Below are 18,400 nucleotides of genomic sequence, written 5' to 3'. Positions count from 1 at the left end.
GAATTAAATTGATGGATCAAGATAATCTTAAACGCGGGAAATATTATAAATAAAATGGACCCAAGTTATTTGTAATTTGGTGATTTAAGTGGGAGTGCAATATTATTCTTTAGTGGAATAAAATAATATTCCATTGATAATATATTAAATCATGGGCCATGTGATTTAATTAGTTAATTATCTAATGGGTGAGCCCAACACTTAAGTCATTCCATGGATCCCCTTACTAGCCCATTAAGTCCATTATAAATAGTGAATGAGATGGGAAACCCTAGCACACCACAACACACAATTCAAGACAACACAAACCCTAACCCTAAGGGGGCAAATCGGCGCCTCCTCTTCCTCTCTCACTTGTCTCGATTTTCGTGCCTAGCACGTGGGAGAATTAGGGTTTTGATCTTCGTTCTTGTTCTATCCTAATTCATAGGATTAGATCGAGACGATCTCGTGTTTGTATTGGGTTTCTCCTAGATCTCTTCAAAGCTATTTGTTGATTATCCAAGATCCGCCCACACGGATGGATGATCAAGGACAAGGGAATAGTATGGAAGATTCGTGGTCGATAAACCAAGGATCGCAAGGAGGTGCAGCTAGCAACGTCAATCCGATGATGGATCAAGAGGTAACAATCGAATCTACATCGAATATGCATGATTATGTGTTTATTTGATGTGTAACCTATAAATCTATGTTAATTGCATGAAATTGGAATCGAGTGCATAATCACCTAAAAAGATCCGGTTACGGACCTGTTTGATTTCCGTGTCTTCCGCTGCGGTAGTGCCAACAATTGGTATCCGAGCCAATTTTTAGGCTCTGATTATGTATTTGATTAATTGAATTTTTCGAAAATTGTAGTGTTGAAGCTTGGGATTTTCGAAAATAATGCATATGTGTTGGATCTATGTTTTTCTTGATTTTATTTTCGGATCTATGATATGATGTTCTAGATCGATGAAAGAATATTATGAATCTTGGATTTTATTCAAGTTTTTCACAAAAATATTCTAGATCTATAATGAACATCATTAGATCTATATATTCTAAGTAATATGTACTAGATTATATGTTAGTTGATTACATATATGTATGTGTTTAATTGAATATATGTTTGAATCAAGAAATAAAGTGATCCGTGATTGAATACTTGGATCGATGAAAGAATATTATGAATCTCGAATTTAATTCATGTTTTTCACAAGAATATTCTAGATCTAAGCTAGTATTCATTAGATCTATAGTTTTATGTTCTTAATATGCTAGATCTATTTAAATTGCTAATTGCTTGATATTTAAATGTGCATATTTGGATGAATATAAAAGATTGTTACAATTTAAGAAACGATCAATTAAGATTTAAGATCGCGGTCAAGCGAAGCGACCGCGATGAATCAAGTTAATTGAAATCGAAAAAAAAAAAAATGAAACTAGGGTTTTCGAAAAACCCTAGCTTAACGCCGACCGTAAATCTCGACGGCGAAGGAGCTCGGGGCGGCGGCCGGGGATGGTCGTCGTCCAGTGGGAGCTTCGGTCCAGATCCGACGACGGGGGCGGCGGCGGCTTCGGCGTTGGCGGCGGGAAGCAACTCCGGCAGATGCTGCAATGTCTTCGGACGGCAGCGCCGGCAGCAGCGGCTGCACTGTCGCGTGACAGCAGGACGTCGGGCGGCGGCAGAGCCTGCTTCGTCTTCGGACGGCGGGCAGCAGCGGCGGCGGGAGCAGTGGCGATCGGCTCCATTTTCTGGATGCCGTGACGTCGGAGGGAAGCTCGCGCGGTTGGCGGTGGCGGCCAGGCGACGGCGCTGCAGTGCAGCAGCGCCGGCAATCGCTGGGGGAGCGGCGGGAGTCGGGCGCGGCAGCGGCGGCTGCCGCGAGGCCCGTGGTGGCCGAAACCCTAATTAGGGTTTTGGGTTGCGTTGTCTCGTTCCTCGTTTTTCGTGTTTTCGTTTCTTAATTCACAAGTTAATTATAATTGTGGTTTAAAATCCTAAACCTAGAATAATTAAAATATCTTGTGGGAATTAGAATGATTTTGTAATTAAGTCAAGATTCTAATTTAAAAAGAGAACATTTGCCTTCTTTAATATTGCCAATTGAATAATTAATCAAATAATTATTTTAATTTGTTAATTAGTTGATTTTGGTGGATTATTTCCATCTAGATAATATCATGGTAATTAACATAAGAAAATAAAAGATTTATTTGATATAATTTTTGGCTTTTCCATAATCGGATGAAATTATTAAAGAATACTCTCTTAATATGCTTTCATGTTTTATTTTAAGGTTCAATTGATATTGTCTTATTTTTAATTGGTGTGTTATGGAATTACTTCCTAGAAATATACCTAAGGAAAAGACATAAGTTTTTCAATTGTTTTAAATCTTAAAATTTTCGAAAATTACATGTTTAATAATTAAATGGATTTTAATTGGAATCTTATTTCTAGTTTGAATTTTGTCTTTAATATGATGTAGGTGAATTTTATTTCGTCTAGATAGCATCGGATTAATTAAAGAAGTGAAAAATTCATTTGGCATTAACATGCTACTAAAATTCTAAATTATTAAAGTTTTAAATAATTAAATGGATTTTAATTAGAATCTTATTCCTAGTTTGAATTTTGTCTTTAATATGATGTAGGTGAATTTTATTTCATCTAGATAACATCGGATTAATTAAAGAAGTGAAAAATTCATTTGGCATTAACATGCTACTAAAATCCTAAATTATTAAAGTTCTAAATGATTGGTTGGATTTTAATTGGAATTCAATTCCTAGTTTAAAATTTGAATTTTATCTTTAATTTTGATGAAAGTGAATTTTGTTTCATCTAGATAACATCAAATGTGATTTAAAGGTATGAAAATTCATAGAGCATTAATTTTGCTATTAAAATCCTTAATTATTTATTAAAGTTGAATTTTGTCTTTAATTTTGGATGAAGGTGAATTCTATTTCATCTAGAAAACATCACTATGAATTAAAGATGTAATAAAATTCTTCTTGTCATGTAATTTTGTATGAAAGCTATGAGAAATTTAATTCTCGAATTTAATTGGTGTGTTTTAAACGGATTTAGTCTTAATTGGATAAATGTGGATTTATATATCCAAGTGAACCTTTTAAATTAAGACTTAGCTAATCTTTTATGATATACACCTAGACATTAATTTTTAGGATAAGGATGGATTAATTCTATCTAAGTGAATCCTAATAGTATTAAAAGGTAATTCTAATAATCAAGATACGTTGTTTTAATTAATAATGTATGATTATTTAAGATTGGACTTAATGTCTAGATTATCTTGTTTATGTGAAGATAGAATTTTAATTCTATCTATTTATTTTAGATGCTTTATTAAATGATCAAGTTTCGTCATTATGGTTATGTGAACCTTGTATAAATGTGTTTGCATGTTTTAAATGATGATAATGGATATTTATTTTGAGTTATGATTTTATTTGTTAAAATCTAGTTTAACTCATGCATCGCCTATGTACTTATTGCTTTTCATGCATAGCTAGTACATGTTTAATTGTTCTTTGAATGTGGATATCTGCCTTATCTGCTTAAGTGATAATTAAACTATTAAAACCACCAACAAGAAAATATGAAGCGATAATTACAACACGTTTGTATATGGCCTCCATAAAATTGGTCTTAGTGCGAAGTAGTGACCGGCCTGTCTTTACGGGAGGAACATTACCAGTTCGTAAGTTTGGACTTCTCTAGATAAAGAATTATTAAAATCGTAAAATTAGTTTCTCAGTAATATCGCGACTGGTTTTTACCGGAGCAATATTGCTGCGAAATTATAAGGATTGTATTTTAATAATGCTTAGAGGGAGCTATAGGAGGAAGTGCTTGTCCGGTTCGACCTTTCTTTAGAGGAGTTCACGCATAAGTAAAGAATCCTTAGTGCTTAATTTTATGGTTATACGCTTTAGCAGTGTTAGTCAGCCATGCCATTTTTATGGTCTCTGGACTATCTGTCGACATTGTGGTCAGTAAAAATAATGAATTTCTTGCATGAATAAGACACGGCTTCCTAGTAGAAGAACGTTTGTGCTTGATTTTTGTGGATGTAAAATTGATGAATTGTTTTTGTGGTTAGTTACAATTCCTTGATATTTTACATGTTTATATTATTGGTGTTTATTCTCAGCTTGAACGAAAGATGATTGATACTTGGGATATTTATTATGCAATACTTAGTTCGAGGAAACGTGACTCTGAATTGTTTAAGGAATGGAAAGGTAAACTTGATGTTGATCGTTTGATCAATGACTTAAGGTTGATTCTCAGCAAAAATCGTCCGCCCACATACCATCTACAAGGAGAGGACAAGGAGTTTCATGATCAATGGCATACTGCGGAATGTCATCTCAAGGGCTTCGTTTTAGCCGGTGTTGGCAATGCCCTTGAGAGGTTTGACACACCCAATAGGCCGTTAGTCAACAAGCCCAAGTGGTTTGATGAACAGTCCTCTAAGGAAAGAGCTGGTATAGCTGTGAAGCATTTAAGGCATGATGTACTTGAAGAGGGCCAAGACGTGGGGGTATATGCCCTAATCATGTTTGGCTACTTCGATCATCTTCACTTGTCGGGGGGGAAAATTGACCCAGAAACCCAACAGATAATGATCCTTGATGGGCTTCCAGATAGCTTTAATGAAGTCAGAGATGAAATTTTGTTTAGTGACAAAAGGTTTTCGTTTTTGGAGCTTTATAACAAGCTTGTGGATGCTCAAACAAAGATGAAAAGAAAGGGTGGACCTTTGAGATAATCGTGTTCAAGTCAGAAAAGTTTATTTTTGCTTTTATATTTACATTGTTGAATTTTTAAGAGTTTTTGATATATGGATACATTGTTTGTTTTTGATATCATATGGATTATTGATGTGGAATTTATTCCTAGTTTATCAATTGTGTTTTTGGACTATCGATATCATTTTATAATGCTTGCATTATTAGATAAATGAAGTTTTGATTATCCAAGTAATTATGACATCAAATGTAACATGGTTTATCAAAATTGTTTACTTGTGATTAAAATTGTTGATTCAATTATTATGAAGTTTTCTTCTAGAAATATTGATTATTAAGTTTCTTTAATCCTTAAGTCTTTTGAACCATTATTTTGTTGATGAGTCAATAGAACATTAATGTTCGACATGGATTCAATACAAAATAAAATGATCTTAAGATCGCGTTTGTTCAAATAAAGGTGCAAGAAAAATAATCACAATAATTGATTACAAGACAAGTAAATTAAATTCAACTAGAAACAAGATAAGTATTTGTTATAAATACTAGAAGTTCTTGTATAGTAAATATAGTATGCACATTAAATTTGTTTTAATGTTCCAAGCCAAGAGTTAACTATTTAATTAGTTATTGTTTTATTTATTTTGTTGTGAAAGTGATAATTAAAATAGTGGGAGCTTTTCTTAATGAATAATTAAATTCTAAGTGTTTAATAAGAGCGTCATGGCTCGTTTTATTAAACTAAAGTGAATTTAACTCCAGACACTGTTTAAATTGTTTTTAATAGCCTTAAAGAATATTGAGACTAGTATTTTTCTACTTTTAATAGTGGGAGCTAAATTTTGTCTCATAGCATATTCATAATTGGAATAAAGGTAATGTTTGATAGAGTTAAGGGGTTCACACCCTAGAATGAAAGAAGTGATGAATTACACACTTTCTAAGACTCTAATAACATTAAAAGATATTTCCAAGGTAGCTATTAAAATTAGAATTACTTTTGGATTTCCAAAGAAAGTATTTCTAAAGATCACAACAAATGGTTAAATAAATGAACTCTTGGAATTTATGACTATAAAACAAAGAATGCAATCATTCGTTTTATTTTGTCATAAGGACTGATTTGCAATTAGTCATTGTGATGAGGTAATTATGTTCATACATAAATTTACATCACAAGTAATATAGCAAGGATAATACCAAATTAAATTGGAATTATGTAATTAAAGTTTTGAGAATCATATTCGACATGATTAAAACTTTATATATATTGCTATAAGTATTCTACTTTAATTAGTAGAAATTCAGAAGGATTAAAATAATGGATTTTGATAGAGGAATATGTATAAGTGCACTTGAGAAAGGCACATAAAATTATTCCACTGGATCAAAGGACCTAGAAATATTTTAATCAAATAATCGTGCTCCTTAGCAAGAATTAAGGTTATAAATTACAAGTATATTTTCGTTTTATGTACTCTAGCAAACTATGTTGGTAGATTCTTTTAAAGAATTATAGTTTTGAGTACATAGTGGTCAAAGCCTGCTTTGAGTATAAGTGGGAGAAAATGTGTGTGAATGTGTAGCACAAGGCCAATAAAGCTGTAGGTATACTCGTAAGCATTCTTTGAGTATAAGTGGGAGATTGTTGGGGTTTGTATACTAAAAGATGCTTCGAGCGTACATGCCTTTGTACAGTCAGCTTGTGCATGTATACGAGAAACGCCACGTCCACTTGTTTACCTAATTATGAGAATAAATAATATAATATAATGGTTTATTATTGAAATATGATAAACAAGTCTAAGGCTTTTTACTAAGAAGGTCAAGTATGGAAATTCGATGAATCTCCTCATGAGTTTTCCAGTAGGGGACTTGGCCAGATCTAGTAAGAAGAAAAACGTATTCACAACCTAGATAGGCTTTGGCTACCTATTGGTACGGTTGCGGTGTTTGTGATAATTCTCTCTTACCTAAGACGAGATTAGTAACACCGGTGTGGTAAAGCACTGAAAGGATCTAATCCGAAATGTATTCTTTATTGCTATCTACTGTAAGAATATATTTCAGAAAGTTTTGTATTTTCTAGTCTATGGAATTAATATCAATATTGTTTATTCAGTCAGACGCCACTTTGACTTATCAATATGTGAGAGTTTGTACGTAACTCAAGTTCATGATATCTTGGGTGGTAGTAATTGAATAACATGAAGGTATTGGAATATTATTTCATAGAATTCGCGTGCCCAGTGTGGTATGATTAAATCCCTAAGGGGTGATCCCCGAGAGGTGTTTGAAAAAAAAGAATTTATTATTCAGAAAACTGCGCAGTTGGAATTTATTCCACGAATAATAAATAAAGTTTCAAACTAGAAAACTCTTTGGAGAATTAATTTAATTCTAGTCATATAGCAGACGAAAGAATTAAATTGATGGATCAAGATAATCTTAAACGCGGGAAATATTATAAATAAAATGGACCCAAGTTATTTGTAATTTGGTGATTTAAGTGGGAGTGCAATATTATTCTTTAGTGGAATAAAATAATATTCCATTGATAATATATTAAATCATGGGCCATGTGATTTAATTAGTTAATTATCTAATGGGTGAGCCCAACACTTAAGTCATTCCATGGATCCCCTTACTAGCCCATTAAGTCCATTATAAATAGTGAATGAGATGGGAAACCCTAGCACACCACAACACACAATTCAAGACAACACAAACCCTAACCCTAAGGGGGCAAATCGGCGCCTCCTCTTCCTCTCTCACTTGTCTCGATTTTCGTGCCTAGCACGTGGGAGAATTAGGGTTTTGATCTTCGTTCTTGTTCTATCCTAATTCATAGGATTAGATCGAGACGATCTCGTGTTTGTATTGGGTTTCTCCTAGATCTCTTCAAAGCTATTTGTTGATTATCCAAGATCCGCCCACACGGATGGATGATCAAGGACAAGGGAATAGTATGGAAGATTCGTGGTCGATAAACCAAGGATCGCAAGGAGGTGCAGCTAGCAACGTCAATCCGATGATGGATCAAGAGGTAACAATCGAATCTACATCGAATATGCATGATTATGTGTTTATTTGATGTGTAACCTATAGATCTATGTTAATTGCATGAAATTGGAATCGAGTGCATAATCACCTAAAAAGATCCGGTTAAGGACCTGTTTGATTTCCGTGTCTTCCGCTGCGGTAGTGCCAACAATTAGATCTATATATTCTAAGTAATATGTACTAGATTATATGTTTATTGATTACATATATGTATGTGTTTAAGTGAATATATGTTTTGAATCAAGAAATAAAGTGGTCCATGATTGAATACTTGGATCGATGAAAGAATATTATGAATCTCGAATTTAATTCGTGTTTTTCACAAGAATATTCTAGATCTAAGCGTGTATTCATTAGATCTATAATTTTTATGTTCAATATATGCTAGAATCATTTAAATTGCTAAATGCTTATATTTAAATGTGCATATGTGTTTAAACATAAAAGATTGTTACATTTAAGAAACAATCAATTAAGATTTAAGATCGCGGTCAAGTGAAGCGACCGCGATAAATCGAGTTAATTGAAATCGAAAAACAAACAAAAAAAAAAAAAATTGAAACTAGGGTTTCGGAAAACCCTAGCTTCTCGCCCACCGGAATTCTCGACGGCAAGGGAGCTCGGGGCGGCGGCTGGGGATGGTCGTCGTCCAGTGGGAGCCACCGCTAAGATCCGGTGAAGAAGGCGGCGGCGGTCTCAGCAGCTTCGGCGTTGGCGGCGGGCAGTAGCTCCGGCAGCCACTGCATCGTCTTCGGACGGTAGCGCCGGGGGCAGCGGCTGCATAGCCGCGTGACAGCAGCGACGGCGTCTCCGGGCGGCGGCGGTCACAGCAGCTCTGGCGTCGGGTGGCGGAGGACAGCGGCGGCCCTGACTTCAGTTAGGGCAGAGGCCGCGGTGTTCTAAGCACCGGGGCAGAAGAGTCGGCGGCTTCCAGTGCGAGCGGCAGACGCGGCGGCGATCAGCAGCGCCGGCAGCCGCGTTGCAGAAGCGGCGGTAGCGTCGGGCGGCGGCGGACAGCAGCGGCAGCTGCTTCTCCGGGCAGCCGCGACGCTTATGAGAAACGTCAGTGGCGGCGGCGGCCGGCAGGCGGCGGCGCTGCAGTGGGAGCAGCGCCGGCAGTCGCCCGGGGACGGCGGTGGTCAGACGCGGCAGCGGCGGCTGCTGCGAGACCGTGGCGGCGTGAACCCTAATTAGGGTTTGGGTCGCGTCGTCTCGTTCCTCATTTTTCGTGTTTTCGTTTCTTAATGCACAAGTTATTTATAATTATGGTTTTAAAATCCTAAACCTAGAATAATTAAAATATCTTGTGAAAATTAGAATGATTTTGTAATTAAGTCAAGATTCTAATTTAAAAAGAGAACATTTGCCTTCTTTAATATTGCCAATTGAATAATTAATCAAATAATTATTTTAATTTGTTAATTAATTGATTTTGGTGGATTATTTCCACCTAGATAATATCATGGTAATTAACATAAGAAAAATACAAGATTTATTTGATCTAATTTTTGGCTTTTCCATAATCGGATGAAATTATTAAAGAATATTCTCTTAATATGCTTTCATGTTTTATTTTAAGGTTTAATTGAAAATTGTCTATATTTTTAATTGGTGTGTTGTGGAATTATTTCCTAGAAATATACCTAAGGAAAAGACATAAGTTTTTCAATTGTTTTATACCTTAAAATTTTCGAAAATTGCATGTGTAATAATTAGATGGATTTTGTTTGGAATCTTATTCCTAGTTTGAATTTTGTCTTTAATATGATGTAGGTGAATTTTATTTCATCTAGAGAACATCGGATTAATTAAAGAAGTGAAAAATTCATTTGGTATTAACATACTACTAAAATCCTAAATTATTAAAGTTTTAAATGATTAGTTGGATTTTAATTGGAATTCAGTTCCTAGTTTAAAATTTGAATTTTATCTTTAATTTTGATGAAGGTGAATTTGTTTCATCTAGATAACATCAAATGTGATTTAAAGGTATGAGAATTCATAGATCATTAATTTTGCTATTAAAATCCTTAATCATTTATATAAGTTGAATTTTGTCTTTAATTTTGATGAAGGTGAATTTTATTTCATCTAGAAAACATCACTATGAATTAAAGATGTAATAAATTTCTTCTTGTCATGTAATTTTGTATGAAAGCTATGAGAATTTTTAATTCTCGAATTTAATTGGTGTGTTTTAAATGGATTTAGTCTTGATTGGATAAATGTGGATTTATATATCCAAGTGAACATTTAATTAAGACTTAGCTTATCTTTTATGATGTGCACCTAGACATTAATTTTTAGGATAAGGATGGATTAATTCTATCTAAGTAAATCCTAATAGTATTAAAAGGTAATTCTAATAATCAAGATACGTTGTTTTAATTAATAATGTATGATTATTTAAGATTAGACTTAATGTCTAGATAATCTTGTTTATGTGAAGATAGAATTTTAATTCTATTTATTTTAGATGCTTTATTAAATGATCAAGTTTCGTCATTATGGTTATGTGAACCTTGTGTAAATGCGTTTGCATGTTTTAAATGATGATAATGGATATTTAATTTGAGTTATGATTTTATTTGTTAAAATCTAGTTTAACTCATGCATCGCCTATGTACTTATTGCTTTTTATGCATAGCTAGTACATGTTTAATTGTTCTTTGTATGTGGATATCTGCCTTATCTGCTTAAGTAATAATTAAACTATTAAAACCACCAACAAGAAAATATGAAGCGATAATTACAACATGTTTGTATATGGCCTCCATAAAATTGGTCTTAGTGCGAAGTAGTGACCGGCCTGTCTTTACGGGAGGAACATTACCAGTTCGTAAGTTTGGACTTCTCTAGATAAAGAATTATTAAAATCGTAAAATTAGTTTCTCAGTAATATCGCGACTGGTTTTTACCGGAGCAATATTGCTGCAAAATTATAAGGATTGTATTTTAATAATGCTTAGAGGGAGCTATAGGAGGAAGTGTTTGTCCGGTTCGACCTTTCTTTAGAGGAGTTCACGCATAAGTAAAGAATCCTTAGTGCTTAATTTTATGGTTATACGCTTTAGCAGTGTTAGTCAGCCATGCCATTTTTATGGTCTCTGGACTATCTGTCGACATTGTGGTCAGTAAAAATAATGAATTTCTTGCATGAATAAGACACGGCTTCCTAGTAGAAGAACGTTTGTGCTTGATTTTTGTGGATGTAAAATTGATGAATTGTTTTGTGGTTATTTGCAATTCCTTGAAATTTTACATGTTTATATTATTGGTGTTTATTCTCAGCTTGAACGAAAGATGATTGATACCAGGGATATTTATTATGCCATACTTAATTCGAAGAAGCGTGACTCTGAATTGTTTAAGGAATGGAAAAGTAAGCTTGATGTTGATCGTTTGATCAATGACTTAAGGTTGATTCTCAGCAAGAATCGTCCGCCCACATACCATCTACAAGGAGAGGACAAGGAGTTTCGTGATCAGTGGCACACCGCGGAATGTCATCTCAAGGGCTTCGTTTTAGCCTGTGTTGGCAATGCCCTTGAGAGGTTTGACAAGCCCAAAAGGCCGTTGATCAACAAGCCAACATGGTTTGTAGAAGAGTCCTCTAAGGTAAAAGCTGGTCGCGCTGTGGAGCATTTAAGGAGTGAGGTATTGGAAGAGGGCCATGATGTGGGCAAATACGTCCTAGTCATGCATGTCTATTTCCATGAGCTTCTATTATCGGGGGGGAAAATTGACCCAGAAACCCAGAAGATAATGATCCTTGATGGGCCCTAGATAGCTTTAATGAAGTCAGAGATGAAGTTTTGTTTAGCGACAAAACGTTTTCAATTCTGGAACTTTATCACAAGCTTGTGAATGCTCAAATTGAGATGAGAAAAAGGGGTGGACCTTTGAGATAATCATGTTCAAGTCAGAAAAGTTTATTTTTGCTTTTATATTTACATTGTTGAATTTTAAGAGTTTTTGATATATGGATACAATGTTTGTTTTTGATATCATATGGATTATTGATGTGGAATTTTATTCCTAGCTTATCAATTATATTTTTGGATTACCAATATCATTTTATAATGCTTGCATTATTAGATAAATGAAGTTTTGACTATCCAAATATTTATGACATCAAATGTAACATGGTTAATATCAAAATTGTTTACTTGTGGTTAAATTTGTTGATTCAATTATTATGAAGTTTTCTTCTAGAAGTGTTGATTATTAAGTTTCTTTAATCCTTAAGTCTTTTGAACCATTATTTTGTTGATGAGTCAATAGAACATTAATGTTCGACATGGATTCAATACAAAATAAATTGATCTTCTGATCGAGTTTGTTCAAATAAAGGTGTAAGAAAAATAATCACAATAATTGATTACAAAACAAGTAAATTAAATTCAACTAGAAACAAGATAAGTATTTGTTATAAATACTAGAAATTCTTGTATAGTAAATATAGCATGCACATTAAATTTGTTTTAATGTTACAAGCCAAGAGTTAACTATTTGATTAGTTATTGTTTTATTTATTTTGTTGTAAAAGTGATAATTAAAATAGTGGGAGCTTTTCTTAATGAATAATTAAATTCTAAGTGTTTAATAAGAGCGTCATGGCTCGTTTTATTAAACTAAAGTGAATTTAACTCCAGACACTGTTTAAATTGTTTTAATAGCCTTAAAGAATATTGAGACTAGTATTTTTCTACTTTTAATAGTGGGAGCTAATTTTTGTCTCATAGAATATTCATAATTGGAATAAAGGTAATGTTTGATAGAGTTAAAAGGGTTCACACCCTAGAATGAAGGAAGTGATGAATTACACATTTTCTAAGACTCTAATAACATTAAAAGACATTTCCAAGTTAGCTATTAAAATTAGAATTACTTTTGGATTTCCAAAGAAAGTATTTCTAAAGATCACGACAAATGGTTAAATAAATGAACTCTTGGAATTTATGACTATAAAACAAAGAATGCAATCATTCGGTTTTATTTTGTCGTAAGGACTAATTTCCAATTAGTCATTGTGATGAGATAATTATGTTCATACATAAATTTACATCACAAATTATATAGCAAGGATAATACCAAGTCAAATTGGGATTATATAATTAAAGTTTTGGGAATCATATTCGACATGATTAAAACTTTATAAATTGCTATAAGTATTCTACTTTAATTAGTAGAAATTCAGAAGGATTAAAATAATGGATTTTGATAGAGGAATATGTATAAGTGCACTTGAGAAAGGCACATAAAATTATTCCACTGGATCAAAGGACCTAGAAATATTTTAATCAAATAATCGTGCTCCTTAGCAAGAATTAAGGTTATAAATTACAAGTATATTTTCGTTTTATGTACTCTAGCAAACTATGTTGGTAGATTCTTTTAAAGAATTATAGTTTTGAGTACATAGTGGTCAAAGCCTGCTTTGAGTATAAGTGGGAGAAAATGTGTGTGAATGTGTAGCACAAGGCCAATAAAGCTGTAGGTATACTCGTAAGCATTCGTTGAGTATAAGTGGGAGATTGTTGGGGTTTGTATACTAAAAGATGCTTCGAGCGTACATGCCTTTGTACAGTCAGCTTGTGCATGTATACGAGAAACGCCACGTCCACTTGTTTACCTAATTATGAGAATAAATAATATAATATAATGGTTTATTATTGAAATATGATAAACAAGTCTAAGGCTTTTTACTAAGAAGGTCAAGTAGGGAAATTCGATGAATCTCCTCATGAGTTTTCCAGTAGGGGACTTGGCCAGATTTAGTAAGAAGAAAAACGTATTCACAACCTAGATAGGCTTTGGCTACCTATTGGTACGGTTGGGGTGTTTGTGATAATTCTCTCTTACCTAAGACGAGATTAGTAACACCGGTGTGGTAAAGCACTGAAAGGATCTAATCCGAAATGTATTCTTTATTGCTATCTACTGTAAGAATATATTTCAGAAAGTTTTGTATTTTCTAGTCTATGGAATTAATATCAATATTGTTTATTCAGTCAGACGCCACTTTGACTTATCAATATGTGAGAGTTTGTACGTAACTCAAGTTCATGATATCTTGGGTGGTAGTAATTGAATAACATGAAGGTATTGGAATATTATTTCATAGAATTCGCGTGCCCAGCGTGGTATGATTAAATCCCTAAAGGGAGATCCCCAAGAGGTGTTTGAAAAAAAGGAATTTATTATTAAGAAAACTGCGCAGTTTGAATTTATTCCACGAATAATAAATAAAGTTTCAAACTAGAAAAACTCTTTGGAGAATTAATTTAATTCTAGTCATATAGCAGACGAAAGAATTAAATTGATGGATCAAGATAATCTTAAACGCGGAAAATATTATAAAATAAAATGGACCAAAGTTATTTGTAATTTGGTGATTTAGATGGGAGTGCAATATTATTCTTTAGTGGAACAAAATAATATTCCATTGATAATATATTAAATCATGGGTCATTTGATTTAATTAGTCATTTATCAAATGGGTGAGCCCAACATCTATTTCATTCCATGGATCCCCATTCTAGCCCAATAAGTCTTTTATAAATAGTGATGAGATGTGGAAACCCTAGCACACAATTGACACAATTCACAACTCAAACCCTAACCCTAGCCGCCGATAATTCGGCCTCTCTCTCTCCTTCTTGCCTCGATTTTCGAGCCATAGAGCAAGGAGATCTAGGGTTTTGGTTTAGCCTTGTCTTGTTCATTCTAATCCATAGAATTGAATCGAGATAGATTGTTTTGTGTTGTGTTCTTCCTAGATCTCTTCAAAGCTATTTGTTGGTTATCCAAGATCCGCCCACACGGATGGATGATCAAGGACAAGGGAATAGTATGGAAGATTCGTGGTCTATAAACCAAGGATCGCAAGGAGGTGCAGCTAGCAACGTCAATCCGATGATGGATCAAGAGGTAACAATCGTATCTACATCGAATATGCATGATTATGTGTTTATTTGATGTGTAATCTATAGATCTATGTTAATTGCATGAAATTGGAATCGAATGCATAATCACCTAAATAGATCCGTTCTAGGACCTGTTTGATCTCCGTGTCTTCCGCTGCGGTAGTGCCAACAGATAGTCTAGGCATATTGTTCCATCGAACACATAAATTATAGTTTTTGCGGTGCGAAGGAAAGGTCTTCCCAACAGCACCCCACTAGACTCTGCAGTCTCATGGTCACTCATCCTAATCACATGAAAATCAGCTGGGTACAGGAAATCGTGCACCCTGACTATGACATTTTCCAGCACTCCCTCAGGTGAAATGCACGTTCTATCGGCCAACTGAATCACCACTTTTGTATCTACTAGACTAACTCCCACCAGTTTTTTGTACAATGAAAGTGGTAAAACATTTATTGATGCACCTAGATCACACATGGCATGCTCAATTTTAATATCACCTAAAGAAATAGGGAGAGTGAACATACCTGGATCCGTGCATTTCGACGGCATCCTCCTCTTTTGGATCACCGCGGACACATTTTCTCCTATGACAATCTTCCCATCAGGCTTGGTCTTTCCAGCTATGAACTCCTTGATGAATTTGCCGAAGGTGGGTATCTTTAGAGCTTGCAAAAATGGCAGGTTAATCTCTAGCTTGCTGAAGATTTCCATGAGGTCCTCTGTGTCATCCTTCTTTTTCTTAGCTTCCACTCGGTATGGAAATGGCTTTGCCCGCTTCACCCCATTCGTTGAACTTCCCACTAGGGTTTCGCCAAGTTCCTTGCTCACTTCCTTGCTCGCGGACTCAGGCTCTGGATCTAGGAAAAATGGTTCAGTTGCTCTAGGTGAAGACCTCTCTAGATCTCCTTCCTGGAGGTCATCCCGAGCATGAACTTCCCTGGGTCTAGGGTTGTCTTGACTCTCCTTCCCCATTTCTCCCTGTGCGGGAGTGTCCTCCTCGATTTCCAGCATCGGTCCTTCATAACCTCTCCCGGATCTCAAAGTGATCTGACTAATGTTCGCTCTGTCCGGTGGCTTGACCGTGGCAGGAAGCTTTCCTTCATTTCATCGCATCTCATTCAAGGAAGTCGCGATCTGGGATAGCTGCTTCGACATCATATCCATGGCAGCTTTGTGTTCCAAATGGGCGTCTTGCAGTTTATGCACCACGTCATTGTTGGAATGCAAGTTGCTTTGCATGAACTGCTGTGAATTAACCAAGTCGTGGACCATGTCGTCCAAGCTTCTTTGTGGTCTGAAGTTGAAATGATTTGAATTTGCCCCTTGACCTTGACGATAATTCCCTTGATGGTTGTTATACTGATTGTTGGACCCTTGATGGCTAGGTTGGGCATTCCCTTGACTTTGGTGGTTCCTCTGGTGCGGTGGTACATAAGAATTCCCCGAATTGTTCTGATTCCCGTTCCCCCAATTGGTTTGGTCTTGATTCTTGTACCCCAGTTGCAATTGCCCCTCCTGATTCCGTCCTGACCAATTGTGCTGCCTCTCTGGAGGGTGAGCTTAATTTGTGATCTGTAAAGGAGGTGGTTGACTCTGATTATTGTCTGACCATCTAAAGTTCGGGTGATTTCTCCATGGCGCATCCTTTTGTCTGCCTTGATTCCAACTCCCGTCTGGATTCCAGCTCGCTATTGAATTTGCCTGGGTGTGGTACTCCTCTTCACTAGGTGGACCGTGATACAGTTGAAGTTGCCTTTCCTCTGGACCTGGGGATTTCTCGGTCCCACTTGGCTGATTAGGATTGAACTTCTCGATTGCGTTCAGCAGTACTTTCTCCAATCTATCAATCCTATCCTCGGATTTCTTTTCCTCCTGCTCTATTGCTGCGTTGACTGATCCTCTCCTCAAAATGCTCCGTGGGTTATCATAAGCCTTCTTTGCCTCAATCAATCTCCCCAGAGTTTCTCTAGCCTCACTTGCCTTGTTCTTGGTGAAATTTTCCCTGCTTGAGGAATTCATCAAGTCCTTTGATTCAGGGGTTGCTCATTCGTAAAACAAATAGTACGTCTCTGCCTTGATCATTCTATGGTTCGGGCAAGCATCCAACAGTCCCTTGAACCGGGACCAATAAGAGCTCAGAGACTCATCGTACTCCTGCTTACACTCCTGAATTTCCTTCTTCAAGGCATTTGTCTTGTTGGATGGGAAAAAATAATCCAAGAATTCCAGCTTGAAATCTTTCCATGTGTTGATTGAGTCCGGTGGAAGTCTCAACAACCAAGTGTTGGCCTCCCCTTTTAGAGCAAACGGAACGGCACGCAAGCGGTAATCCTCCTCAGTCGCCTCGTTAGGTCTCTTCTGGATACTGCAGAGTTTGCTGAACTCGTTCAGTAACTCATAAGGACACTCGTTCTGCCGTCCAGAAAATGTGGGTAAGATCGCGAGCACATTTGTCTTGATATCAATGGCCCTCCGGCGCTGGTTAGAAACTATGGCATGGGCAGGCTCGCCGTCCGGATGCGCGGTGAGCGATCCTATTGGAAGGTCTAGATTTTCGGTCTCGGTTTGTGTAATTAATGGAGTGTATCCAACTGGTCAGAATGAAAATCCCAACTTAGCTGGGTCATTGGCACGACAACCTAAACCTGGCTTCCAAATAATTTCCTCAACCCACTTTTAATGGCTAGTATAGTGGATGTAAGGGTCGAATCCCACAAGGATGGACGCGTTTGGATAACTGTGGTGATATTCCTGGGTGGGTTGGTTAGCTACCACGCTTGGGTTGAGACTCTACCTAGACTGGAATTTAAAGGTGTGCTTTACTGGCTAGTAGGCATGAACGTAACAGACATGTGGTTGAGTACGTGAAAATAAAGGACAAGGTATCCCAGAGCCATGTGGAAAGTAGACAGTTACTAAAAGAGAAAATCTGGACAACAAGGTATATTTGGTGGCTGGGTGATTTTCTGACAGGTCTGGATGGTACGTCTGAAAAGTAGGGAACAAAAGCAAAAAGCAACTTAAAAGTAAAGTGGTCCAAACTAAAGTTGATTTTGACGTTTTCTTCTTCACCAAGCATTAACAGAATTCAGATAAACACAAACACCATGACTGAACTTCAGATTCACAACCTAAAACTCAAGATCCATTGATTAAAATACTCAAAAGTAGAATCAACGACGAACTACACATTTACTCCTACTGACTGACATGCAAAATGGTAACCATGGCGCAGAAACAGAACGCATGCACGAAACTTTAGCTAAAACTTAAACTCAACTTTGGATCGACACTTCATGCGAGAAAACACTTAAAGATTGAAAGCAACAACTAGATCTAATTTTCCTAGGCAGAAAGAAGCGAACTCAAACCAAAGCGACATACGGAAAAGAAACTTCATAATTTAACGTTGGAAATTCGCAAAGTATTTCAAAAGGCAACAACGATAAGTGTTTGCAACGAAACCAACAACGAAAAACAGTAAACTTTAAACTAGGAAAGCGATTAAGATTGTTTGTGCCGCTCCGGGCAATGAAACTGCTATACTACGCCAACGAACTGGCTGGAACGGTGGATCGATGACTTCTCCGGCAGACTCTGGAACGTCAAGTAACCATGGCTGTGGCGAGGA

The 18,400-nt window shown here is 36.0% G+C and overlaps 1 protein-coding gene across 1 annotated transcript; it reads left to right on the top strand.

Annotated features, from left to right (window-relative positions):
• The first annotated feature begins 610 nt into the window (after window positions 1-610).
• On the top strand, window positions 611-4,793 carry LOC125209126 (uncharacterized). The gene is made up of 2 exons (XM_048108734.2): window positions 611-625; window positions 4,173-4,793. The coding sequence occupies exons 1-2, from the start codon at window positions 611-613 to the stop codon at window positions 4,791-4,793; spliced, it is 636 nt and encodes a 211-aa protein (XP_047964691.2).
• The last annotated feature ends 13,607 nt before the right edge of the window (window positions 4,794-18,400 follow it).

Source organism: Salvia hispanica, chromosome 3 (genome assembly GCF_029641045.1).
Source record: "Salvia hispanica isolate PSC_SH4W2 chromosome 3, Shi_PSC_v1, whole genome shotgun sequence".
Taxonomy (NCBI): Eukaryota; Viridiplantae; Streptophyta; class Magnoliopsida; order Lamiales; family Lamiaceae; genus Salvia; species Salvia hispanica.
The sequence above is the reverse complement of the archived record's forward strand: the minus strand, read 5'-3'. Positions and strand labels throughout refer to the sequence as shown.